Genomic DNA, 23,582 nt, shown 5'->3' with positions numbered 1-23,582 from the left:
ATCGGGAACCCGCATCAGGACCGCAGTTAAAGATCAGCTGTACCATCAATCCACTTTATTTTTCTAAGCTCACCTCTCTTTTTGGCCGACTTTGTTTGCGGTTGCAAATATACTGTGGAAGTAGGTTCCTGAATGGATGTCACACTGTCCTCAGCTTCTGGAATGAATTCATCTGAGTGCAAGAAGAAGTATTTAATGAAATAAAACATATACATTAGCTGCAAGCAACACAAGATTATGATCAATCACGCATAAATTTCAGTCATTTAGGTACGTCCCATTAAATGTTCAGATGTTAAAGTTTGTTTACAAGTTTTTAGTTAGTCATGAGATACGTTACAAAAACAGGTGTGGCATCATGACAATGAACTTGCCAGTTTAGTCTGTGGGAGTTTAGGCAGGACTTTGATACTAAGGACTTTTGACTACTTTAGACTAGGGCTCCAAAAAAAAAAAATCACTACTGTGCAAACAGCCAAATGACGTAATCAGTCCAAGATGACAGCAGCCATATTGGGATCTTTTGGTTTTACTTTTCTATAGTGGAAGTAGAGAGGTGTCATACATTTTTTGTGTGTGTCTATAATTTAAAGTAAAGTTATATCATCGGAACAAGCAATTTACGGTAGGAAATGTATTTAACCTCGTTACATTATGGTATTAACAGTAAAAAAATTACCAGCTTACAAAAAATAAGATACAATTATATAAATCTTTTTATACATTTTTTTTTTTTAAATAAATGCTTGTTTTCTTTCATTCAGGACTTTTGTTTTTTATTGTAGGCCCCATCTATCTGAGCTTATATACCAGACTGTTTCTGTAAAAAACAAACAAAAAACAAAAACATTGTGGATCATTTTGTCAATATTAAATAAAATATTTAAAATGCACTGTTTATTTCAATAGCATGTTCTGTTTAACCAATAATTGTGTTTTGAAAAGCTTTAATTTAATAAAAAAAAATAAAATTGCTTATAAATCTCTTATCAATATTATCACCTAATATTTGTGTCAATCTCGCTTTGTAGCATATATATATATATAGTGTGTAGAATGCTTTACATTAGGATTAGTTTGAAACTAAATGTAATACAACCATGTTAAATTGTGTGAAGTTAAAGTGAAAATAAAAGTCTGTGGCATCCAACCTGTCTTCAAATTGAACATAAGAACAGCAATAAATACTTAAAGCAATAAAAACTAAGACTCCAACTGAGTTAACTGATTTATGAGAAAAATAAAACAATGTTATAACCTATTCACAAGATGTTTTATTGACTATTTTTTCTTTTTTTGTTTTAAACTCTGAGCGATCATTTCATGAGACATTGTGTTTCTATTATGGTTTTTCTAAATGAATTCAAGTATTTTTCTTCATGTTTAATGCTGGAAATATTAAAAATGAAAAGATCATTGATTCACATGCTGCTTGATCTAAGGCGAATATAGTTACCACACTACAAATTAAAGTGTAAAAACACATTTACTGTTTTTATTTTATCATCAAGTTGACAATTTTTTGTAGGCTGAGACTTGCATGCTACAAATAATGAATGGACTTACACGTTAAATAAATGTTTGTCTTTTAAATCAATTACTAACAAAAAGACATTTGTTAAAGGCACACTGATGTTTGTTAGTCCGTTAAATGCAGGTGTATAAAGAAAACAGCAACAATACCTTGTTAAAATATGACAGCCTATTTTATTCATATAGAAAACTACCCCGTCAGAATCACACAAGGCCCCCCAGTAGCTAGTCCTGGTGCCGGGACGGAGTGTTATTATCGGCTATGGTCCATTACTGAACCGACAACCGAATCGTCCTCGTCCGCATGGCGATGCTTCGTAGAAAGGACTAATTCGGCACCCGTAGCCATTACCACCAAAAATGTGATTCAATATTTTTGTCAACTTATTTTCTTTCAATTATGATTGGTTTTGTATTCTGTATTAAATACACCGCACAAAAAATAAAACACTGAAAGTTAAACGCTGATCCAATTTGCATCAAGTTAAATTACAGCAACATCGGATGTGTGATACATAATATCCAACAGAATCTCAAATGGATTCAAGTCTGTGGAACGTAAGGGCAATGCCATGGTCATCTAAATACTGCACACTCTAGCCATTTGAGGTGGAGCATTATCATGCACCAGAAGGAACCCTGCACCAATGTAAGGTCTGACAGCGATTCTGAGGATTTCAGACAGTGATAAGAACCCTAACCCTAGGCTCAGATCAATGAGGCCTACGAACAACCATTTTCAAAAATAAACACAAAACCAGTCCTTACTGAATGAAAACAAGCTGACAAAAAGATTGATACCAATATTTGCTGAGAATATTGCATAAGAGATTTAAGCTATTTTTTGTGCCCTGGCCATTTTTAACCGAGAATGCAACAAGTGTTAGAGATTTGAACACAACCTAAGGGTTAAATATAAATTAGGCCAAATGTCCACCAGTTTTTTTGTTTTTGTTTTTTTTCTCTGAGGTTAGCACATTTTGTCAATTTTTTTTAAATTAGAGCCACGTTTTATAGAGTAACTTTTTTTTTTAATGCTGAGCACTCAGGTGTTGTTTTTTGTTTTTTTCCCCTGGCACAGAGAGTTGAAGAATGTTCAACTTTGGGTAAAACACAACGCTAATCACTGTCAATTTGTAGTCAGCTAACAAAATCACACAGGGATCGTACTGGTGCTTGAATTCCTTGAAAATGCTTGAATTTTAAATGTAGTGTTTTCAAGGTTTGAAAAATGCTTGGATTTTGGATACAGTGCTTGAAAGTGCAGCTGCATTGGTTTCATATTAATTCGCTTTCATTCTAAACAATTATTTTTTGTTATGCTTATGCTTTAATGCCTCTGATGGAACAGAGCGAGAGATAAAACATGGCGGGAGGTTGTTGCATGACAAATACAAATTATGTTTGAAACGAGAACTCTGGGCTCACAAAAACCGCCAGTCCGACATCCCTGGGCTATTTTAGTCAACTACCAAAATGTTTGACCGGACTGCCCGACAGGCTATCATAAAGTAGAGGGCTTAACTCCTTAATTTAGTTGTATCAAATTTAAGGGCATAAAAAGTTTGTTAATTTTAATAGAATATGAAAATACTTATTAATAATTAATAATAATTTAAAGAGGTCTTACAGTTGGGGATGGAAAGACTAGAATCACAAAGGGCTGGATAAAACTTCAAAAGGCAATGATGCACACTTCAAAGTCAAAACGCGGCACGGATGTCTTTATATGAATATATCTGAAGAGAACCAACTGTCCTCAGAAACGTGTTGTGGGCACTGATCTATAATGAAGAACATTATATCATCATTATATAGATCAGTAGTCTTTGCCATTTTAATTACCATCCCTGGTAAAACTGCCTTAATGCTGCTTTGTGTACAGCTATTACTAGGGAAAGCGTAATATTTCACCACCTTAGCATCCAAGATGTTAGTACTTAAAGATTACATGTAAATATATTGTATACAATTATGTTAGTTTTTTTGTTTACCTGGATGTAAGCACAGTGCAGTGTTAATGCTTAAACTGCATTTACAATGTTTAAAGTGGCTGACAATAATAAATATTGTTGGTCATTATGGTGGTACTTGGAAAGCCAGCTGTCGAGTCACAGCCCTGATGAATGTAAAAGCTGGGTATGGAGCACAAGACATTGAAAAAGCTGGAAGATGAGATGCAAATGGTATATTTTAGTAGTGTCAAAATTAGCAAAATAACATGTGGTTCATTTTTTCTAGATTACCACAGTAAAAATATTTAATGCAATAAAAACAGGGGCAGGGCTAGGGTTAGCCATCCCCATTTACAACTTTTGCCTCTGTCTATTTTATTTATTTTATGAGATGCAGAACGTCTTTACGAGCACATCAAACGAGAGGCGTTTCAAACGCACACTAACTTCGCCTCCACGCCAGGCTCGACTCGGCCTGTATCATTTCATATCAAACTACAAAAGAAACTATGTGCATGCAATGTTATATGTCATCGGTTAAGGAATTAAGTTCCAAAAAAGGGGATTAAGCTGCCTTAAAACTGTGCATGACATAAGTTCTATATGCATCACATTAAAAACATCTATGAAATTGTAAAAACTGTCCTGAGGCTCCCCAGCATCATCTCCCTCATCTAAATCACCCCATTACACTCTCAGCTCTTCCATAGAGACTAAGTAAAAAAAAACAACCAAAAAAAAAAACTAAAAGGTCATGTACAGCAGCCGTATTTAAATAACAACAGCTGTTTTGATGTGTTAAAAATGACATTAACTTTTGTAGCTTTAAGGATTTCTTTAAAAATGTATTTAGAATTTAGTATTTGATAACTTTATACAATTTTTGTACATATCTGCTGAAGGGCACAGGTAGCTAAATATTTAACTTATTATAATGGGTTTATTTTAGTGGTGGGCCGTTATCGGCGTTAAAAGGATAGTTCACCCAAAAATGAAAATTTGATGTTTATCTGCTTACCCCCAATGCATCCAAGATGTAGGTGACTCAGTTTCCTCAGAAGAATACAAACGAAGATTTTTTACGAAAACCGGTGCTGTCTGCCAGCCTTATCATGGGTGTGGATGGGCACCAGACCTTTAAAAGTAAACAAAAACATGCACAGACAAATCCAAATTACACCCTGCGACTCGTGACGATACATTGATGTCTTAAGACACGAAACGATCGGTTTTTGAGAGAAACTGAACAGTATTTATATCATTTTTTACCTTTGATACACAGCCACGTCCATCTGTAATGTGCACGAGTTTGGCATTAGTCACGTCACATGAGCACGCGCTCTAGCGTAGAATACGCAAACGCCGGAAGGGGAAATCAGTGAAAAGTCCCGGACGAGTTTGAGCAAACTAATGTAATCTTTTAGCTTTAAATCAGTTTAAACAATCAGGATAAGCGCAAGTATTTACCATTTTGAATAGCCGCTATATCCACAATCTCTGTGCTCTGCGTAAACAATGAGTGTCGTATACATGCGACAGATCGCTTCCGGCGTTTGCGTATTCTACCACAGAGCGCGTGCTCATGTGACGTGACTGATGCCGAACGCTTACTCAGGAGAGATGGACGTGGCGTTGTAACAAAGCAGCTTGTAAAGTGTTGAATTCTACCTGCAATAAGTTCAGTTTAAATAATGACAGGTGCTGTTCCAATTAATTAAAATCACTTTGAATGAGATCCATACGTGAGGGCCCCATAAGGCCAAGACTAGAAATGTGTGTGTGTATAAGGACCTCATAAGGCCAAGACTAGAAATGTGTGTGTGTATAAGGACCCCATAAGGCCAAGACTAGAAATGTGTGTGTGTATAAGGACCTCATAAGGCCAAGACTAGAAATGTGTGTGTGTATAAGGACCTCATAAGGCCAAGACTAGAAATGTGTGTGTGTATAAGGACCCCATAAGGCCAAGACTAGAAATGTGTGTGTGTATAAGGACCTCATAAGGCCAAGACTAGAAATGTGTGTGTGTATAAGGACCCCATAAGGCCAAGACTAGAAATGTGTGTGTGTATAAGGACCTCATAAGGCCAAGACTAGAAATGTGTGTGTGTATAAGGACCTCATAAGGCCAAGACTAGAAATGTGTGTGTGTATAAGGACCCCATAAGGTCAAGACTAGAAATGTGTGTGTGACGCTTAACCTGACAGAAACCTTTCTAGTTTTACTGTCCTGCTGCACACTAACTGTTTCCTCAATCAGAACTCTAACATATCACCCAATGATGAAAAACATAGTGTGAACCTGTTTCTTTAATAGAAACTATGAAATCTAAGAGCTCAATAGTTTGAGATGATTGTCTACATTACTCTTTTACCTGTGTGATTTCATCATCCATTTTGGGGTCATCATTGGATGGGTGATCTGTTGGGGACGAGTCGGTCTGTAGAGCAGAAGACTGCTTCTTTGGACCCTGCAAATCAGACAAAAACAGAACAAGAACCTGTGAAGAACTGACAATTGTAATGTATTCAGGCATTTACAAGAGACACATGTTATCTCATGTAAAAACAGTCTCTCAACTAGCATATAGTTGAAATCTAAACCCATTTACAGATCCTTCCTAGAGCTAACAGCTAGTGTCACAGCAACATTTAATATCGTGCAATGGATTACATCTAAAATACTCAACCTGAACATGTAGCAGCTTGTAAAGTGTTGAATTCTACCTGCAATAAGTTCAGTTTAAATAATGACAGGTGCTGTTCCAATTAATTAAAATCACTTTGAATGAGATCCATACGTGAGGGCCCCATAAGGCCAAGACTAGAAATGTGTGTGTGTATAAGGACCTCATAAGGCCAAGACTAGAAATGTGTGTGTGTGAACTTAACTGTAAAATCATTACTTTGGGTTGAGGGCCTCATAAGGCCAAGACTAGAAATGTGTGTGTGTATAAGGACCCCATAAGGCCAAGACTAGAAATGTGTGTGTGAACTTAACTGTAAAATCATTACTTTGGGTTGAGGGCCCCATAAGGTCAAGACTAGAAATGTGTGTGTGTATAAGGACCTCATAAGGCCAAGACTAGAAATGTGTGTGTGTATAAGGACCTCATAAGGCCAAGACTAGAAATGTGTGTGTGTATAAGGGCCCCATAAGGTCAAGACTAGAAATGTGTGTGTGACGCTTAACCTGACAGAAACCTTTCTAGTTTTACTGTCCTGCTGCACCCTAACTGTTTCCTCAATCAGAACTCTAACATATCACCCAATGATGATAAACTTAGTGTAAACCTGTTTCTTTAATAGAAACTATGAAATCTAAGAGCTCAATAGTTTGAGATGATTGTCTACATTACTCTTTTACCTGTGTGATTTCATCATCCATTTTGGGGTCATCATTGGATGGGTGATCTGTTGGGGACGAATCGGTCTGTTGAGGAGAAGACTGCTTCTTTGGACCCTGCAAATCAGACAAAAACAGAACAAGAACCTGTGAAGAACTGACAATTGTAATGTATTCAGGCATTTACAAGAGACACATGTTATCTCATGTAAAAACAGTCTCTCAACTAGCATATAGTTGAAATCTAAACCCATTTACAGATCCTTCCTAGAGCTAACAGCTAGTGTCACAGCAACATTTAATATCGTGCAATGGATTACATCTAAAATACTCAACCTGAACATGTAGCAGCTTGTAAAGTGTTGAATTCTACCTGCAATAAGTTCAGTTTAAATAATGACAGGTGCTGTTCCAATTAATTAAAATCACTTTGAATGAGATCCATACGTGAGGGCCCCATAAGGCCAAGACTAGAAATGTGTGTGTGTATAAGGACCTCATAAGGCCAAGACTAGAAATGTGTGTGTGTGAACTTAACTGTAAAATCATTACTTTGGGTTGAGGGCCCCATAAGGCCAAGACTAGAAATGTGTGTGTGTATAAGGACCCCATAAGGTCAAGACTAGAAATGTGTGTGTGACGCTTAACCTGACAGAAACCTTTCTAGTTTTACTGTCCTGCTGCACACTAACTGTTTCCTCAATCAGAACTCTAACATATCACCCAATGATGAAAAACATAGTGTGAACCTGTTTCTTTAATAGAAACTATGAAATCTAAGAGCTCAATAGTTTGAGATGATTGTCTACATTACTCTTTTACCTGTGTGATTTCATCATCCATTTTGGGGTCATCATTGGATGGGTGATCTGTTGGGGACGAGTCGGTCTGTAGAGCAGAAGACTGCTTCTTTGGACCCTGCAAATCAGACAAAAACAGAACAAGAACCTGTGAAGAACTGACAATTGTAATGTATTCAGGCATTTACAAGAGACACATGTTATCTCATGTAAAAACAGTCTCTCAACTAGCATATAGTTGAAATCTAAACCCATTTACAGATCCTTCCTAGAGCTAACAGCTAGTGTCACAGCAACATTTAATATCGTGCAATGGATTACATCTAAAATACTCAACCTGAACATGTAGCAGCTTGTAAAGTGTTGAATTCTACCTGCAATAAGTTCAGTTTAAATAATGACAGGTGCTGTTCCAATTAATTAAAATCACTTTGAATGAGATCCATACGTGAGGGCCCCATAAGGCCAAGACTAGAAATGTGTGTGTATAAGGACCCCATAAGGTCAAGACTAGAAATGTGTGTGTGTGAACTTAACTGTAAAATCATTACTTTGGGTTGAGGGCCTCATAAGGCCAAGACTAGAAATGTGTGTGTGTATAAGGACCCCATAAGGCCAAGACTAGAAATGTGTGTGTGACGCTTAACCTGACAGAAACCTTTCTAGTTTTACTGTCCTGCTGCACCCTAACTGTTTCCTCAATCAGAACTCTAACATATCACCCAATGATGATAAACTTAGTGTAAACCTGTTTCTTTAATAGAAACTATGAAATCTAAGAGCTCAATAGTTTGAGATGATTGTCTACATTACTCTTTTACCTGTGTGATTTCATCATCCATTTTGGGGTCATCATTGGATGGGTGATCTGTTGGGGACGAATCGGTCTGTTGAGGAGAAGACTGCTTCTTTGGACCCTGCAAATCAGACAAAAACAGAACAAGAACCTGTGAAGAACTGACAATTGTAATGTATTCAGGCATTTACAAGAGACACATGTTATCTCATGTAAAAACAGTCTCTCAACTAGCATATAGTTGAAATCTAAACCCATTTACAGATCCTTCCTAGAGCTAACAGCTAGTGTCACAGCAACATTTAATATCGTGCAATGAATTACATCTAAAATACTCAACCTGAACATGTAGCAGCTTGTAAAGTGTTGAATTCTACCTGCAATAAGTTCAGTTTAAATAATGACAGGTGCTGTTCCAATTAATTAAAATCACTTTGAATGAGATCCATACGTGAGGGCCCCATAAGGCCAAGACTAGAAATGTGTGTGTGTATAAGGACCTCATAAGGCCAAGACTAGAAATGTGTGTGTGTGAACTTAACTGTAAAATCATTACTTTGGGTTGAGGGCCCCATAAGGCCAAGACTAGAAATGTGTGTGTGTATAAGGACCCCATAAGGTCAAGACTAGAAATGTGTGTGTGACGCTTAACCTGACAGAAACCTTTCTAGTTTTACTGTCCTGCTGCACACTAACTGTTTCCTCAATCAGAACTCTAACATATCACCCAATGATGAAAAACATAGTGTGAACCTGTTTCTTTAATAGAAACTATGAAATCTAAGAGCTCAATAGTTTGAGATGATTGTCTACATTACTCTTTTACCTGTGTGATTTCATCATCCATTTTGGGGTCATCATTGGATGGGTGATCTGTTGGGGACGAATCGGTCTGTAGAGCAGAAGACTGCTTCTTTGGACCCTGCAAATCAGACAAAAACAGAACAAGAACCTGTGAAGAACTGACAATTGTAATGTATTCAGGCATTTACAAGAGACACATGTTATCTCATGTAAAAACAGTCTCTCAACTAGCATATAGTTGAAATCTAAACCCATTTACAGATCCTTCCTAGAGCTAACAGCTAGTGTCACAGCAACATTTAATATCGTGCAATGGATTACATCTCAAATACTCAACCTGAACATGTAGCAGCTTGTAAAGTGTTGAATTCTACCTGCAATAAGTTCAGTTTAAATAATGACAGGTGCTGTTCCAATTAATTAAAATCACTTTGAATGAGATCCATACGTGAGGGCCCCATAAGGCCAAGACTAGAAATGTGTGTGTGTATAAGGACCCCATAAGGCCAAGACTAGAAATGTGTGTGTGTATAAGGACCCCATAAGGCCAAGACTAGAAATGTGTGTGTGTATAAGGACCCCATAAGGCCAAGACTAGAAATGTGTGTGTGAACTTAACTGTAAAATCATTACTTTGGGTTGAGGGCCCCATAAGGTCAAGACTAGAAATGTGTGTGTGACGCTTAACCTGACAGAAACCTTTCTAGTTTTACTGTCCTGCTGCACACTAACTGTTTCCTCAATCAGAACTCTAACATATCACCCAATGATGATAAACTTAGTGTAAACCTGTTTCTTTAATAGAAACTATGAAATCTAAGAGCTCAATAGTTTGAGATGATTGTCTACATTACTCTTTTACCTGTGTGATTTCATCATCCATTTTGGGGTCATCATTGGATGGGTGATCTGTTGGGGACGAGTCGGTCTGTAGAGCAGAAGACTGCTTCTTTGGACCCTGCAAATCAGACAAAAAAAAAGTAAATTTCTGTGTGTGTGTGTGTGTATATATATATATATATATATATATATATATATATATATATATACATACACACATACATACATATACACACACCCAAAAAAGTAGTTGTGTTAGTCTAACTCACCTTGTTACGCCATGGCCATTGTGCATCACCATAGTTATATTCAATTTCACTTCCGATTTCAATTCTTTTCATGGCAAATAGACACAAATGGGGCCTGTTATTTACTATGATTTTTTTCATAGAGCAGTTGGGAGATTTGTGATTGTCATTGCATAGTCTTCCCAGAGAGCCATCTTCTTTGGATGCATCAATACTAAAAGGTATAAAAAAAAAACTTTGTAAGTTCATTTAAAGAAAAACCCTTTAAATATTTAAATATCATGTGCACAAATGGTCAGATTACACGAAAGAGACATTTAAATTACACATCAACTGTAACTGTAAGACATACAAAGCAGAAAGTCCTAATCAACAAAAGTGCTTATCATCAGCCTAAAATGTTAAAGTCGCCCTGTAGTGAAACTCAAGTTTTGAATGTTGATAATGTACAGCGTATTGCTCCAAATACCATTGCGGAGTATATTAACTTAAAACTGCCGAGTACCACAGAACAGGCAGAAAAACATTAAAATCACCCATAGAATTGAGTACACAGGGGCTGTATTATCGGAATTAACTGCTGATTATGCTTTTGCTCATTAACTATTCAGAAGTGTGTTGCATGGCATACATGTTTCCCAGATGTCTCAAAACATGCATCTGTACATACTTACCACCAGTGACGTTGCTGCCACTCAAAATCAAATAGAAATGTACTCTGTAACTCTGTGTAGTGTCTCGCCTGGAATTCCTCTGCAGCAACGAGTTCCCCCTTGTATTCCAAGACAAAAGCTCCCGGTTCAACAGGCTGGTTAGCAAATACTCCTCTACCTATAAAGACATAATTAGAAAGACACTTAATTTGGGGAAAAAGTTGTTGCCTTGACACTTTTGGAGGTGAAACTAGGGATTCAGAGTATTAACCGAATGTAAACAAATAGGAAAGAAAGAAAGAAAGAAAGAAAGAAAGAAAGAAAGAAAGAAAGAAAGAAAGAAAGAAAGAAAACTCTACTAATTTACCATTTACAACTACAATGGTATACATTATTATGTAAGTGTATGCAAATGAGAGGTACTGATAAATTCACATCAACATACCTTTGTTTCTATCTATATATCTTTCCACAAACTCTGGTTTGTCACATGAAGACAAAATATAGGTCCTTGCTTCGTCAGCAGGCCGTATCCTCTTTCTTCTTTTGGACATTATAGCTTTTTATAAAATAAAATACAGACACATCCACAAAGAAAAAGTATGAATTTAGCATGAGAGACAGAAACAAGCAAATTCAAGTCATTAATATTCAAGTGGAGCTGTCACTGGCATTAATGTATCAACTAACATAATCAACAATACATATATTAAAGCATTAATTAATCTTAACTAATGTTAATTATATTAAAATACAGTCGTTCATTGTTAGGTCAAGTTAATTCACAGAACATTATTTAATGTTAACAAGCACAACTTTTGATTTTAATAATGCATTAGTAGATATTGAAATTTACATTAAGATTAATAAATGCTGTAGTAGTATTGTTATTCTTAGTTCATGTTAACAAAAGTAACTAACTAATGAAACTTACTGTAAAGTGTTACCAACAAATACGTAGTCAAATTATCAACTGCAATAAAACATGCTTCTTTCTTCTGCTGTCAACACCATTATTAGTCTAGAGCTAAGATTAGCAAGCTAACGCTAGCGATCTGAATAAACTAGCACATCATTATTATTAACCATCAATTTCATACGTTACAAAATGGAGAAAGCATTTGAACGAAACTACATCATGTACAAAGTCAAATAACATAAACCTACCTGTTATTCACCTGAAGAGATTCTTCCGTTTACATCCACTTGAAAATGCAGAAATCCAGAAAAGTCCGTCTTTCCATGTGCTATTAACAACGAGCGATCTCAGTACAATGGTCACTTTACTTCATTAAGCACCATTCTACTGATATGAGTAGGAATTGACACAAAACTACATCAAATGTACAGTCAAATAATATAAACCTAACTTACCTACTGCTCTCAAGAAGAGTGAAGTTCGTCTGTTCGACGTTAAACCGCATTGAACTTCCGGTTGATAACGCGCGTAACCGAATATAAACGACCCCTTCCTTTCCGTGAACTATTAGCAATTAGCCGTGTGATTAAAAAGGTATTTCATTAAGCATCGTTCTGTTGATGTGGGTAGTAATTGACACGAAACTCAAATGCAGTAAACTAATATAAACCTACCTGTTGCTCACATTAAGTATTTTTTCCCTTGGTACAGAGTTGAAACACGTTAAATTATAGATGTAAAATAAGGAATTAACACTGTCAATCACAGAAACTAAACAGCTCCTCCCTTTCCGTGAGCTAAAATAACACACACTTCCGGTAGTGTGTATCTGCGGCACTACCGCACTTTGAGATATGGGGGCGATAGAGAGCGCAAACACACATACACACAGAACCATACTTTGTCACCTTGTGGGGAAAGTGAAAAAAAGGCATGAGACACATCAGGAGAGGCTTATGAGGCTGTTTAAATGAAAATCGGTGTGGGGCCCACTATTTTGGGCCCCACAAGGCTGTTGGACCCCACACTGTTGGTGGGCTCCTTGTCACCGGGCCCAACAAAGTAAGAAATACAAGTACACACACACACACACACACACACACACAAACACACACACACACACACACACACACACACACACACACACACACACATGTTGGGTTTACATGTTTTATGGGGACATTCCATAGGCGTAATGGTTTTTATACTGTACAAACCGTACTTTCTATCGCCCTACACCTAAACCTAGCCCTCACAGGAGATTGTGCACACTTTTACTTCATCAAAAAAACTCATTGTGCATGATTTATAAGCCTGTTTCCTCATGGGGACCTGAGAAATGTCCCCACAATGTCAAAATCTACTGGTATTCCTATCCTTGTGGGGACATTTGGTCCCCACAACGTGATGAATACCAGGCACACACACACACACACACACACACACACACACACACACACACACACAGTATATAGCTTGTAAGTGTACAAGTTTAAGCCTTGGAGCAAAAATGCTGGAAAATTATGTTTAGTTCCTCTGATCTATAATGGTATTTTAAAAGTAGCATTACTTAAGCAAATCAAATTATATAAAAAATTCTTAATTTTCTGTTGCATCCGCAAGATTCCTGACTGAGTTTGTTTTTTCTTGCAGAAATCAAAGTTGGATTCTGTGTATAAACGTCCCCCCAAAAAAACTAAGATCAAGTACTACACTTACCAGAGAGGATGTTACTGTAGCACTCATACAGGACTCTGATTCCTTTTGCTTCAAGTTATCCTTCCATTTTGTTTTTGTTGTTCCTGTCCTCTTCTATTGTTTTTTTTTTTTTTAGTCTTTGTATTACTTTAATGTAGTGGTTAACAAATAAAGCATCCAGAATTTCACCTTAATGTTCTGTTTTCAGTTTTAAAAATTGGTCCCATTTACTGCTTGCTTTTTGTTTGTTTGTTGTCTTCTAACAGAATATAAGCCTAACAGACCTCTCAGATAATTAGGATCAAGTCACTTAGACATACCAAGGGTTCACTCAAAACACGGGGAATCCGCTTTTAGCTATTATGCTGCTTGCAGTTGGAACCAGCTTCCAGACAAGATCAGATTTGCTAAATCAGTAGGCATTTAAATCTAGACTCAAAACACCCCGGATAGCACACGTATGTCTGCAAGATGTCTGTTAAAGATCTCTTGATCTAGAAAGCATCTGCTGTGTACAAACATCTGACAGACGTCTTTAAGATGCCAGTTTTACTCACATTCTAAATCATAAACATCTTGAAGACATATAATAAACGTCTATTTGACATCTGATAAGAAATGTCCAATAGACGTATTGCAGATGGGCAAACACTTTCAAACACATCTTAAAAATACGTCTTACAGATATACATGCAGACGGCAAATAGACATCTCCGTGATGTCTATTTACATACGTATTCTATCTACGTACGTGTGCTATCAGGGTTTATATGTAAAACATTTTGAATTGCATTTGTCTATGAAATGTGTTATTTAAATACATTTTGCTTTGCCTTGTCAGTATGCTCTGGATATTTTGACAAGAGCACAAGCACATCATTGCTCTCTAGTGTTTAATGCAGAAACAGCGCCACATTTACCAGATAGAGTCCGCTATTAATAGATGCAATAATAATTAAGTATAACTTAACTTGAATTTAATTTAGCATTGATTTAGTTATCTCAAACATAAACTCAAAGTAAATTAACCTTGTAGTTTTATCTCTACAGAAATGTGGTTTGATCTGTTGGTTGGATAAACGGCTTCATCTGAAAGCATTTGGTCGCTGTGTGTGTTCAGTAGTTTGTGGGGGAAGTGTTTCTTCTTTTTTTTTCTCCTGATAATAAAACCCCCACAATCTTTCATTTTTACAGAGATATAAACTGCAGTCAAATAATGTCATAGATTAAACAGGATTGACAGTTTAACCACAATAAACAACCCACATAATACAATCGTTGTACTCTTACGCTATTAGTATTCATACTGGGGCAGAATTCAGTTGAAAATTATGTTTTCATCGACATAAGTAATCAATAATAATTAATTATTTACCTTATTCTGAATAAGACAATAGTATGTGTTTACATTTGTTGCTTTTAGAATATTCCTTTCATGTTCCTGTCTTACATGTTATATACATAGATCAATTAATTGCATACGTCATTACGCCCCCACATGATGCCATCTCAAGTCCCCTCCAGAATTTCACAATTCAGCATACCGTTGTTATGGTGCCAAAAAAAGTTTTCTGTGTTTCATTTTTAATTTTAAAAAAGCTTTTAAGTGCATTTAATTACTTGTCATGCCATACGTGCAAGCAGACGACGACAGTGTTGTCAGTGGTAAATGTGCACCTGGTGTGGCTACAATGCCTGCTAGTAAACTGCTATGTGGTTTACGCGATAATCAGGGTGTCTGCTTCCTCTACTAAGTAGACAGGAAGTAGATGGGGACATTCCCCCTTCTATGGAATAAAGTGTAACCTTTCTTTTCTCTCTAAAATATTATAAAATGTTGTTGCCTCACAGTTTCAGGCCTATTCTTACCAGCACACAACATCTATGAGCCCTTCCAGTCTGGCTTTCATCCATTAAACAGTTCTGAAACAGCACAGGTTAAGGTTGTTATAAATCTCCTCTTAGCTTCTGATTTTTGCACTCTTAGCACTCTTTTTGTGTTAGACCTCATCTCAGGTTTTGACACTGTATGTCATGAGATACTCCATTCTTACCCTTCAGCATATGGAATTTTTGACATATCTTTTGACTGGATTTCCTCCTATTTGACAAATCATCTACCCAGTATCATCTGTTCTGGTGTACCTCAGGTTGTTTTTCTGTCTTTCCGGCTCCTCCACAGACGTCCCCCTCAGTTGCCAGAGCCTTGGGCTCCACATTGGCCCTCCAGATCCTCAGTGTAGCCCGGGATCAGCAGCTCTCCTCGGGCTTCACCTCCATCTGCTGCACCTCCGTCGATCGGCCCTCTGGAGTCATCAGCCCTTCCTCCAGCATGGCTCCTGCCTCCGTCGGCTCCGCCATGGGCTGCCATCATGGCTGCAGCCTGGGTCTCGCCTAACTCCTCCTGCTCCATGGTTCCTCCCTCCGTCGGATCCGCCCTGGATTTCGTTAATCGTGTGCCTATTTGGTTGTTTGACAGGTTGTTTGGTTTGTTTGGTTGGTTGACAGGTTGTTCCTGTCCTTGTTAAGTCTTTATTAGTTAACTCTATCACCTGTCTTAGTATCATATCCTGGCTATTTAAGTTGATTTCAGTTCAGTGTTCCTGGACCAATCTTGTGGTTACAAGGTTACTGCGAGGTTACAACACAGTGAGGTTACTTTGGTGTTGTTTCTCTGCCCTTCTTGTGTGGATTTACAAGTTGTGGATATTATTAAAAGGACTTGCCATTGCTTTTTCGTCATTTCATAAACACACCCATGACAGATGGATTGTTATAGTATATTTTTACAGACCGGCGGAAGCAGAAAAGAGAATCAAGTGTATCGCTGCAGGCTCTTTTGCCACTAAGTCAATCTGAGGGGGCGTGTTCAGACGGGTTCAGACACATTGAAACACAGAAGACCGCAGCATGTTTCCGTTTCGCTGTTAACTGGCATTATGACTTGCGCTGACAATGCACTGTTTTTGATATTTGCAACAACTAAATTATTAATTATTTAATTAAAATTAAATCATTAAACACTGTTTTTCACTATTAAGAACCGTTAAGAGTCTTGATATCAGCCCGAAGTCATTTATGTGTTATATACAGCATAATCACACACGTTCATAATAAACACATTCAGCATATGTGGGTGTGAACAAGGAAAGTCACACTCAGTTGGGGGAAGAGTCACACCAGGTGTCACAGGTTTTCAGCACACATTGTTATTACATTTTTCACTGGACCACTGAAGAAAATGTTTTACAATCTTGTTTTGTTCTGGTTGTGTTGGTGGCTGATTGGTAAGTTATAAATTTGTATCTAATTTATTTTTGTTGTCAGAGTCTTACAGCTGTTGCTGTTCAAATGAGTTAGAGGTTCTGCATTCTAAAACCAGAACACCACATTAGGTTAAGGATTTTCAGCACAGCATATTGGTTAAACATTTTATTTTGAGATCTTCTTTGGATTCAGGCCCATGTTTCAGTGAGCCTATAGTGTAATGTCCAGGACTTGTCTCTATTTTTTGTTGTTCCAGTGTTCTTCAAATCAAATTTAGGTATAAACTCAACCTGATTTCAGGATTTGTAAACCAACAAGAGCCTTAATCTCTGACAAAACCATTTTCTTGTGTTCATCAGGTGTGTTTGGTGAGTCAGTGTCAGTGAGTGAAGGAGATTCTGTCACTTTACACACTGATGTTACTGAAATACATAAAAACGATGACATACTGTGGAAATTTGGAGCTGAAACATACCCCATTGCTGAAATCGATACAGCTTATGGAATCTTCTCCACATTTAATGGTACTGATGGGAGATTTAGAGACAGACTGAGGCTGGACAATCAAACTGGATCTCTGACCATCACAAACATCACAACTAAACATGCTGGAAGTTACGAACTAGAGATAATCGGAGCAAAATGGTCATCAAAAACATTCAGCGTTACTGTCTATGGTGAGTAGAGATCATTTATCCTGCCATTATTCTTGATTTATTAAAGAAATATTTTGGGTCCAGTACAAATTAAGCTCATTGTACAGTATGTTTGGCATAATGTTGACTGACATACAAACAATAAATAAATAAATAAATAAATAAATAAATAAAGAACCACTAATTTTGGCAATTCAGCTTAAAAATGTTTGATTTCTGTTTATTCTCTCATATTTTCCAGCTCGTCTGCCAGTTCCTTACATTACCAGGAACTGTTCATCATCATCATCATCATCAGCGCAGAATTGTTCATTGCTGTGTTCAGTTGTGAATGTGAGTCATGTGGCTCTCTCCTGGTACAAAGGAAACAGTGTATTGTCCAGCATCAGTGTGTCTGATCTCAGCATCAGTCTCTCTCTACCTCTGGAGGTGGAACATCAGGATAAAAACACCTACAGCTGTGTGCTCAACAATCCCATCAGCAACCAGACTCAACATCTGGACATCAGCAAACTCTGTCACACATATTCAGGTATGTTGGTGTTGATAGTAACGTGGATTAACTAAGCTTATTTCTCAGTTACATAGTGTTGAAGTTTGACAGTGTTTGCTGTAGACCAGACAGACTAATTCAGTCACACTAATGTCAGTTTTCATCCTTTCCTTCTTCGAAAAAAAGGGCCAGTTGTGGCCTAATGGTTAGAGAGTCTGACAAAGGTTGTGGATTCGAGTCTCAGGTCCAGCAGGAACTTTTTTTCTCTCTTGGAGGTTGACCAAACTGTTAGTGTAATCTGTTAACAACACACAATATATACCTGTCATGTGTCATACCAGAGTGTCAAGTCATGAAATGTTTTTAATACGAGGAAACGTCTCGGGTTACATACGTAACCCGAGACGTTCCCTTCCGGGAACTCTCACTGCGTCATCAACGCTATGGGGAACGAGTTATACCCACGCCTCCATAATTCCAAATCCCTGCCTAGTGTCTGTGTTGCTAGGAGGGAAGGAAAGCGTTGAGTCTGGTGGATCAAGCCAGATGGCCCCCACCTGGGGATACCAGAATGTGAGGGGTAGTACACCTCTGTCTGGGGAACTGCCAGAACAAGAGGGCAGTGCCTAAGAATACTCACCTGTCCAGGGCACCGGAGGATCTCCGCCTGGGGAACTTGCCAGGACGTGAGTGGTATTACACCTCTGTCTGGGGAAACTGCCAGAACGAGAGGGAATAATCCTTGGTCTGGTCATACCAGAACCAGAGGGAGAATAATCCTTGGTCTAGTATCGTACTAAAACCAGAGGGAGAATCCGCCTCGGCCCTCGGGCACACGAGGATAGAGTAATATACCTTTGTCTGGTCACTACCAGAACAAGAGGGAAATAAACCTTGGTCTAGTATTGGACTAGAACCAGAGGGGAGAACCTGCCTCGGCACTCAGGCACACGAGGAGGAGTGATACACCTCTGTCTGCTCTACAGCCAGACCAAGAGGGTAAATAGGCCCTCGGCCCTCAGGCCCACGAGGGTATAGTAATATGCCTTTGTCTGGTCACTACCAGAGCAAGAGGGAATGAGTCTACCTCGGCCCTCAGGCGCGCGAGGGTAGAATGCTGCACCTCTGTCTGCATTTCAGCCAGACCAAGAGGGAGATAGTGTACCTCGGCCCTCGGGCCCACGAGGATAGAGTGATATACCTTTGTCTGGTCCCTGCCAGAACAAGAGGGGAATAAACCTTGGTCTAGTATTGGACTAGAACCAGAGGGAGAACCTGCCTCGGCCCTCGGGCACACGAGGAGGAGTGATACACCTCTGTCTGCTCTACAGCCAGACCAAGAGGGAAAAATAGGCCCTCGGCCCTCAGGCCCACGAGGACTAGTATGTCTGTCAATCAAGGACAGTGGAGCCTGGAGTGGCTCTCAGGTCTAACTCATAGAACCTGACGACTGTTAGGGGTGAGGACCAACCCGCCGCACTGCAGATGTCCTGAATGGGGACACCTGCTGCCAGAGCTTTAGAGGCCACCAAGCCTCGGGTAGAGTGAGCCTTGACCTCCAAGGGTGAAGGCAGGCCAGAGGACTCATAAGCCGTAGAAATAGCATCTACGATCCATCTGCTGATGGTAGGTTTTGAAGCAGGGCACCCCTTCTTAGGGGGGCCGTAACAAACTAACAATTGCTCTGATTTACGCCACAGGGCAGCTCTGTGGACGTATGTGTCGAGTGCTCGCACAGGACACATACAATTATACTTCCGATGGTCATGCTCCACGAATGGAGGAGGGTAAAAGGCCTGGAGGACGACCAGCTGCGGTACTGCTGTCGGGACCTTCGGAACATACCCAACTCTAGGGTAGAGAAAGGCTTTGGCCATGCCAGGCGCAAAGTCAATACAGGAGGGGGCCACAGAAAGGGCCTGAAGGTCACCTACTCTCCTCAGAGACGTAAGTGCGAGCAGCAGTGCAGTTTTAATTGTCAGATGGCGATCCGAAATCTCCTCTATAGGCTCAAATGGAGGCCTACAGAGGGCTTCAAGGACTACCGCGAGGTCCCATGTGGGGACCTTCGCTCTCACTCGAGGCCTCAACCTGAGTGCACCACGAAGGAAACGTATGACCAAGGGGTTTCTACCCACTGACAGGCCACCGAGAGGGGCGTGGTAGGCCGATAATGCCGCCACGTACACCTTCAAGGTGGAGTGGGCCAGCCCTGCGGAAAAACGAGACTGCAGGAACTCCAGCACTGTACCTATTGGGCAGTGAACTGGGTCTGATTGGTGCTCGTGGCACCACGCAGTGAACAGTTTCCACTTAAGGCCATAAAGTTTCCTCGTAGAGGGAGCTCTGGAATGAAGGATGGTCTCAGCAACCTCGGTTGAGAGACCAGCCTCTATGAGTTGTGCCCCCTCAGGGGCCACACCCACAGTTTCCACCTCTCCGGGCGGGGGAGAAAAATTGAACCCCTGGCCTGGGAGAGGAGGTCCCTCCTTACAGGAATCTCCATGGAGAGCCGTCGAGGAGGGTGATTATATCCGAGAACCATGCTCGGGCCGGCCAGTACGGGGCTACTAGTAGCAGCCGCACTCCATACCGGCGTACACGTTCCAGAACTCCCAGGAGCAGAGCGATCGGGGGAAAAGCGTACAGACGAAGCCTCGGCCACGTCTGCACCATGGCGTCCAGTCCAAGCGGAGCTGGAGGCACTAGAGAGTAGCAGAGGGGACATTGCGATGTCTCCTGAGTCGCAAAGAGGTCCACCTGAGCCTGACCGAACACTCTCCAAATCTGCTTCACTACATCTGGGTGAAGCATCCATTCCCCGGGCCTTGGCCCCTGCCTCGACAGGATGTCTGCTCCCACGTTCATACATCCAGGGATGTGTACTGCTCTGAGTGAGAGGAGCTTTCCCTGTGCCCACAGGAGGATCTGGTACGCCAGCTTGTACAAGGGGCGTGAGCGCAGTCCTCCTTGGTGGTTGATGTAATAAACGACCGCAATGCTGTCGGTGCGGTGTCTCAGGTCTGGGAGGAAGTGTTTTAAGGCCTGAAACACGGCCAGCATCTCCAAGCAGTTTATGTGCCAGGATCGATGATGATTGCTCCACAGACCACGGACCGAGCGGCCACTCATGACCGCTCCCCAGCCGGTGAGGGAGGCATCTGTCGCTAGCGTGACGCGGCGGCAAGTAGCTCCCAGCACCGGGCCCTGAGACAGAAACCAAGGCTTTTTCCACATAGCTAAGGTACGTAGGCATCGCCGCGTGACCTTGATTTTGCGGAATGGGTTTCCCCTCGGGGAGAACCCCTTGGTTTTGAGCCACCACTGTAGTGGCCTCATGTACAGCAGTCCAAGGGGTATCACGTTGGATGCAGCTGCCATAAGGTCTAGCAGTACTTGGAACTGTTTGACAGTGAGTGACAGGCCTAGCTTGACCGCAGAGGCTGCAGTAAGGATCGACTCGATCCGAGCAGGTGACATACGTGCCTGCATCGTGGTCGAATCTCAGACGACACCTAGATAAGTGGTTCTCTGTAGTGGAGACAGCACACTTTTCTTGGCGTTGAGCCTCAACCCCAGTTCTTTCATATGAGCGAGAACAACACCTCGGTGCTGAACCGCTAATTGTTCTGAGCTGGCTAAAATCAGCCAGTCGTCTATGTAGTTGAGTATGCGTATGCCCTGGAGTCGCAAGGGAGCCAGGGCAGCATCCACACACTTCGTGAAAGTGCGAGGTGAGAGTGCTAGGCCGAAAGGAAGAACTCTGTATTGGTAAGCTTCGCCCCTGAAAGCAAACCTCAGAAACTTCCTGTGTTGAGGAAGGATGGAGACGTGGAAATATGCGTCTTTTAGATCTATCGTGACAAACCAGTCCTCGGACCAGATTTGAGACACGACTTGACTGATAGTCAACATTTTGAACTTCAGTTTTCTTGACGGAACGGTTCAACCGTCTGAGATCTAATATGGGCCTCAGCCCTCCATCCTTCTTTGGAACAATGAAGTACCGGCTGTAAAACCCGGCTTCTCTGAGTGACGAAGGGACCACCTCGATGGCCTCCTTCCTTAGCAGAGAATTCACTTCCTGCTCCATCACCAGACCCTGCTCGGGGCTCACCACCGTAGGGAAGACCCCTTCGAAAGGCGGCGGCTGCGGGCCGAATTGGATGTAATATCCTCTTTCTATAGTACGCAGAACCCATGTAGATACATTTGGCAGTAGTTTCCACGCTGCCAGAAAGTCTACTAAGGGAACCAGCCTCTCGAGGCTGGCCTCTGGTGTTACCAGAGATATTAATTCGGTGCCCTGTAACAGCGTGCTGGCAGGGAACACCTGAACTAACTTCTCTGAGGACCCCCGTGGGGGTGGCGAACCTTCTAGCTCCGCTACGTTTCCGGGCGGAGGCACTAGAAGATGATGTTCGCGGGAGACTGCCGCACCCTGTAACACTGGCAGGGTTGGCTGACAGATCTCCTGAGGGTCTCGGGGCCGAACGGGCACCAAGAGCCTTGGTGCCACCCGCTCTACCCCGAGAGGGGCTACCCTCATCGGCCCGACGCCACAGCAGTCAGGGCCGGTTGGTCGAGGACCTCTTCGACTGAAGCACGACCCTCAGATCGGGCTTCGTCTTAGAGGCCCCCGCCCTGGAGCGTTGCCGACCCCGCCCTCTAGGTCTTTCCAGAGGGGTACGGGACGCAACACTCCTCTTTTGGGTTTCCCTGTGCGAGGAGCTGGTACACGGCTGGGGCTGCTCCCGTCCAGCAGCCCCAGAGGAGTAGACACGGCGAGGGAGGTATTTTTGGAAGGCTGCCACTTGCCTCTTGGCCTCCTGGTGCCTGTCGACGACCTCATTGACTGAGTCGCCGAACAGTCCAGAAGGGTGCAGCGGAGCGTCCATCAGGAGGACCCTGTCCTTATCTTTCATAGAGGACACCAGGGCTTCCCCGTCGTCTAACTCCTTAAGCAGGTCGGTCTGGTAAGCTTGCAAAATTGACATCGTATGCAAGCATGCACCGGCCTGACCTGCTGCCGTGTACCCCTTGCCCAGCAAGCCTGATGTCACTCTTAATGGCTTGGTGGGCAAGGAAGGAGCCTTCAATGATGATGCCAAACCAGGCGACAGATAGCCCGCGAGCGTCTGTTCAACCTGTGGCATCATCTTATAGCCACTCTCCTCTAGCCCACCGACATTGCCATAATAGTCAGAGGAAGGGACAAAGAGGTGGGCTGAAAATGGTTTTTCCCAAGACTTCGACACCTCGGTGTGGAGGTCTGGGAAAAACGGAAGGCTCCTTCTTTGGAGTGGTGACTTTGCCCGCAGGAAGCGCTCGTCGAGCTTGCTTCGCTGCGGTTCATCGGGTTGTTGAGCGGGCCAGTTGATATTCAGTTTCTCAACTGCCCGAGTCACCACCTCCAAAAGCTCCTCGTATTGGGGGGACCGGGGGAGCGGTTGTGCACTTTCGTCAACGCTCTCCACATCAACCTCCTCGGAGGAAGATAGGAGAAGCGTTGAGACCTCTTCCTGGTAGGAAGGAACCGCAGCGCGGGCTTCCTCATCCAGTAAGAGGTCATCC

At 41.3% G+C, this 23,582-nt stretch overlaps 1 protein-coding gene and 1 long non-coding RNA gene across 2 annotated transcripts; both read right to left on the bottom strand.

Moving 5' to 3' along the window:
* Positions 1 to 72: 72 nt before the first annotated feature.
* LOC141338475 (uncharacterized) lies at positions 73 to 5,962 on the bottom strand. Its single transcript, XR_012355859.1, has 3 exons — positions 5,864 to 5,962; positions 4,507 to 4,623; positions 73 to 172 (listed from the first exon to the last, which is right to left on the bottom strand). It is a non-coding gene; the product is annotated as an uncharacterized lncRNA (long non-coding RNA).
* A 3,282-nt stretch (positions 5,963 to 9,244) lies between these two features.
* LOC141337944 (N-lysine methyltransferase KMT5A-A-like) lies at positions 9,245 to 12,955 on the bottom strand. Its single transcript, XM_073843518.1, has 5 exons — positions 11,421 to 12,955; positions 10,997 to 11,153; positions 10,344 to 10,536; positions 10,097 to 10,192; positions 9,245 to 9,352 (listed from the first exon to the last, which is right to left on the bottom strand). Exons 1-5 carry the CDS (start codon positions 11,527 to 11,529, stop codon positions 9,245 to 9,247), a joined length of 663 nt encoding a protein of 220 aa, XP_073699619.1. The 5' UTR covers positions 11,530 to 12,955.
* Positions 12,956 to 23,582: the final 10,627 nt, after the last annotated feature.

Source organism: Garra rufa, chromosome 7, assembly GCF_049309525.1.
Source record: "Garra rufa chromosome 7, GarRuf1.0, whole genome shotgun sequence".
NCBI lineage: Eukaryota > Metazoa > Chordata > Actinopteri > Cypriniformes > Cyprinidae > Garra > Garra rufa.
This window is presented reverse-complemented; position numbering and strand designations above follow the sequence as displayed.

What these genes read in the sequence shown, in the direction of transcription:
- LOC141337944 (XM_073843518.1), bottom strand. Translation starts at nt 11,529, where the DNA reads ATGTCCAAAAGAAGAAAGAGGATACGGCCTGCTGACGAAGCAAGGACC. An exon ending in ATATATAGATAGAAACAAAG is followed by an intron (nt 11,154 to 11,420) that starts GTATGTTGATGT and finishes ATGTCTTTATAG; the next exon opens with GTAGAGGAGTATTTGCTAAC. An exon ending in TGGATGATGAAATCACACAG is followed by an intron (nt 9,353 to 10,096) that starts GTAAAAGAGTAA and finishes TCTGATTTGCAG; the next exon opens with GGTCCAAAGAAGCAGTCTTC.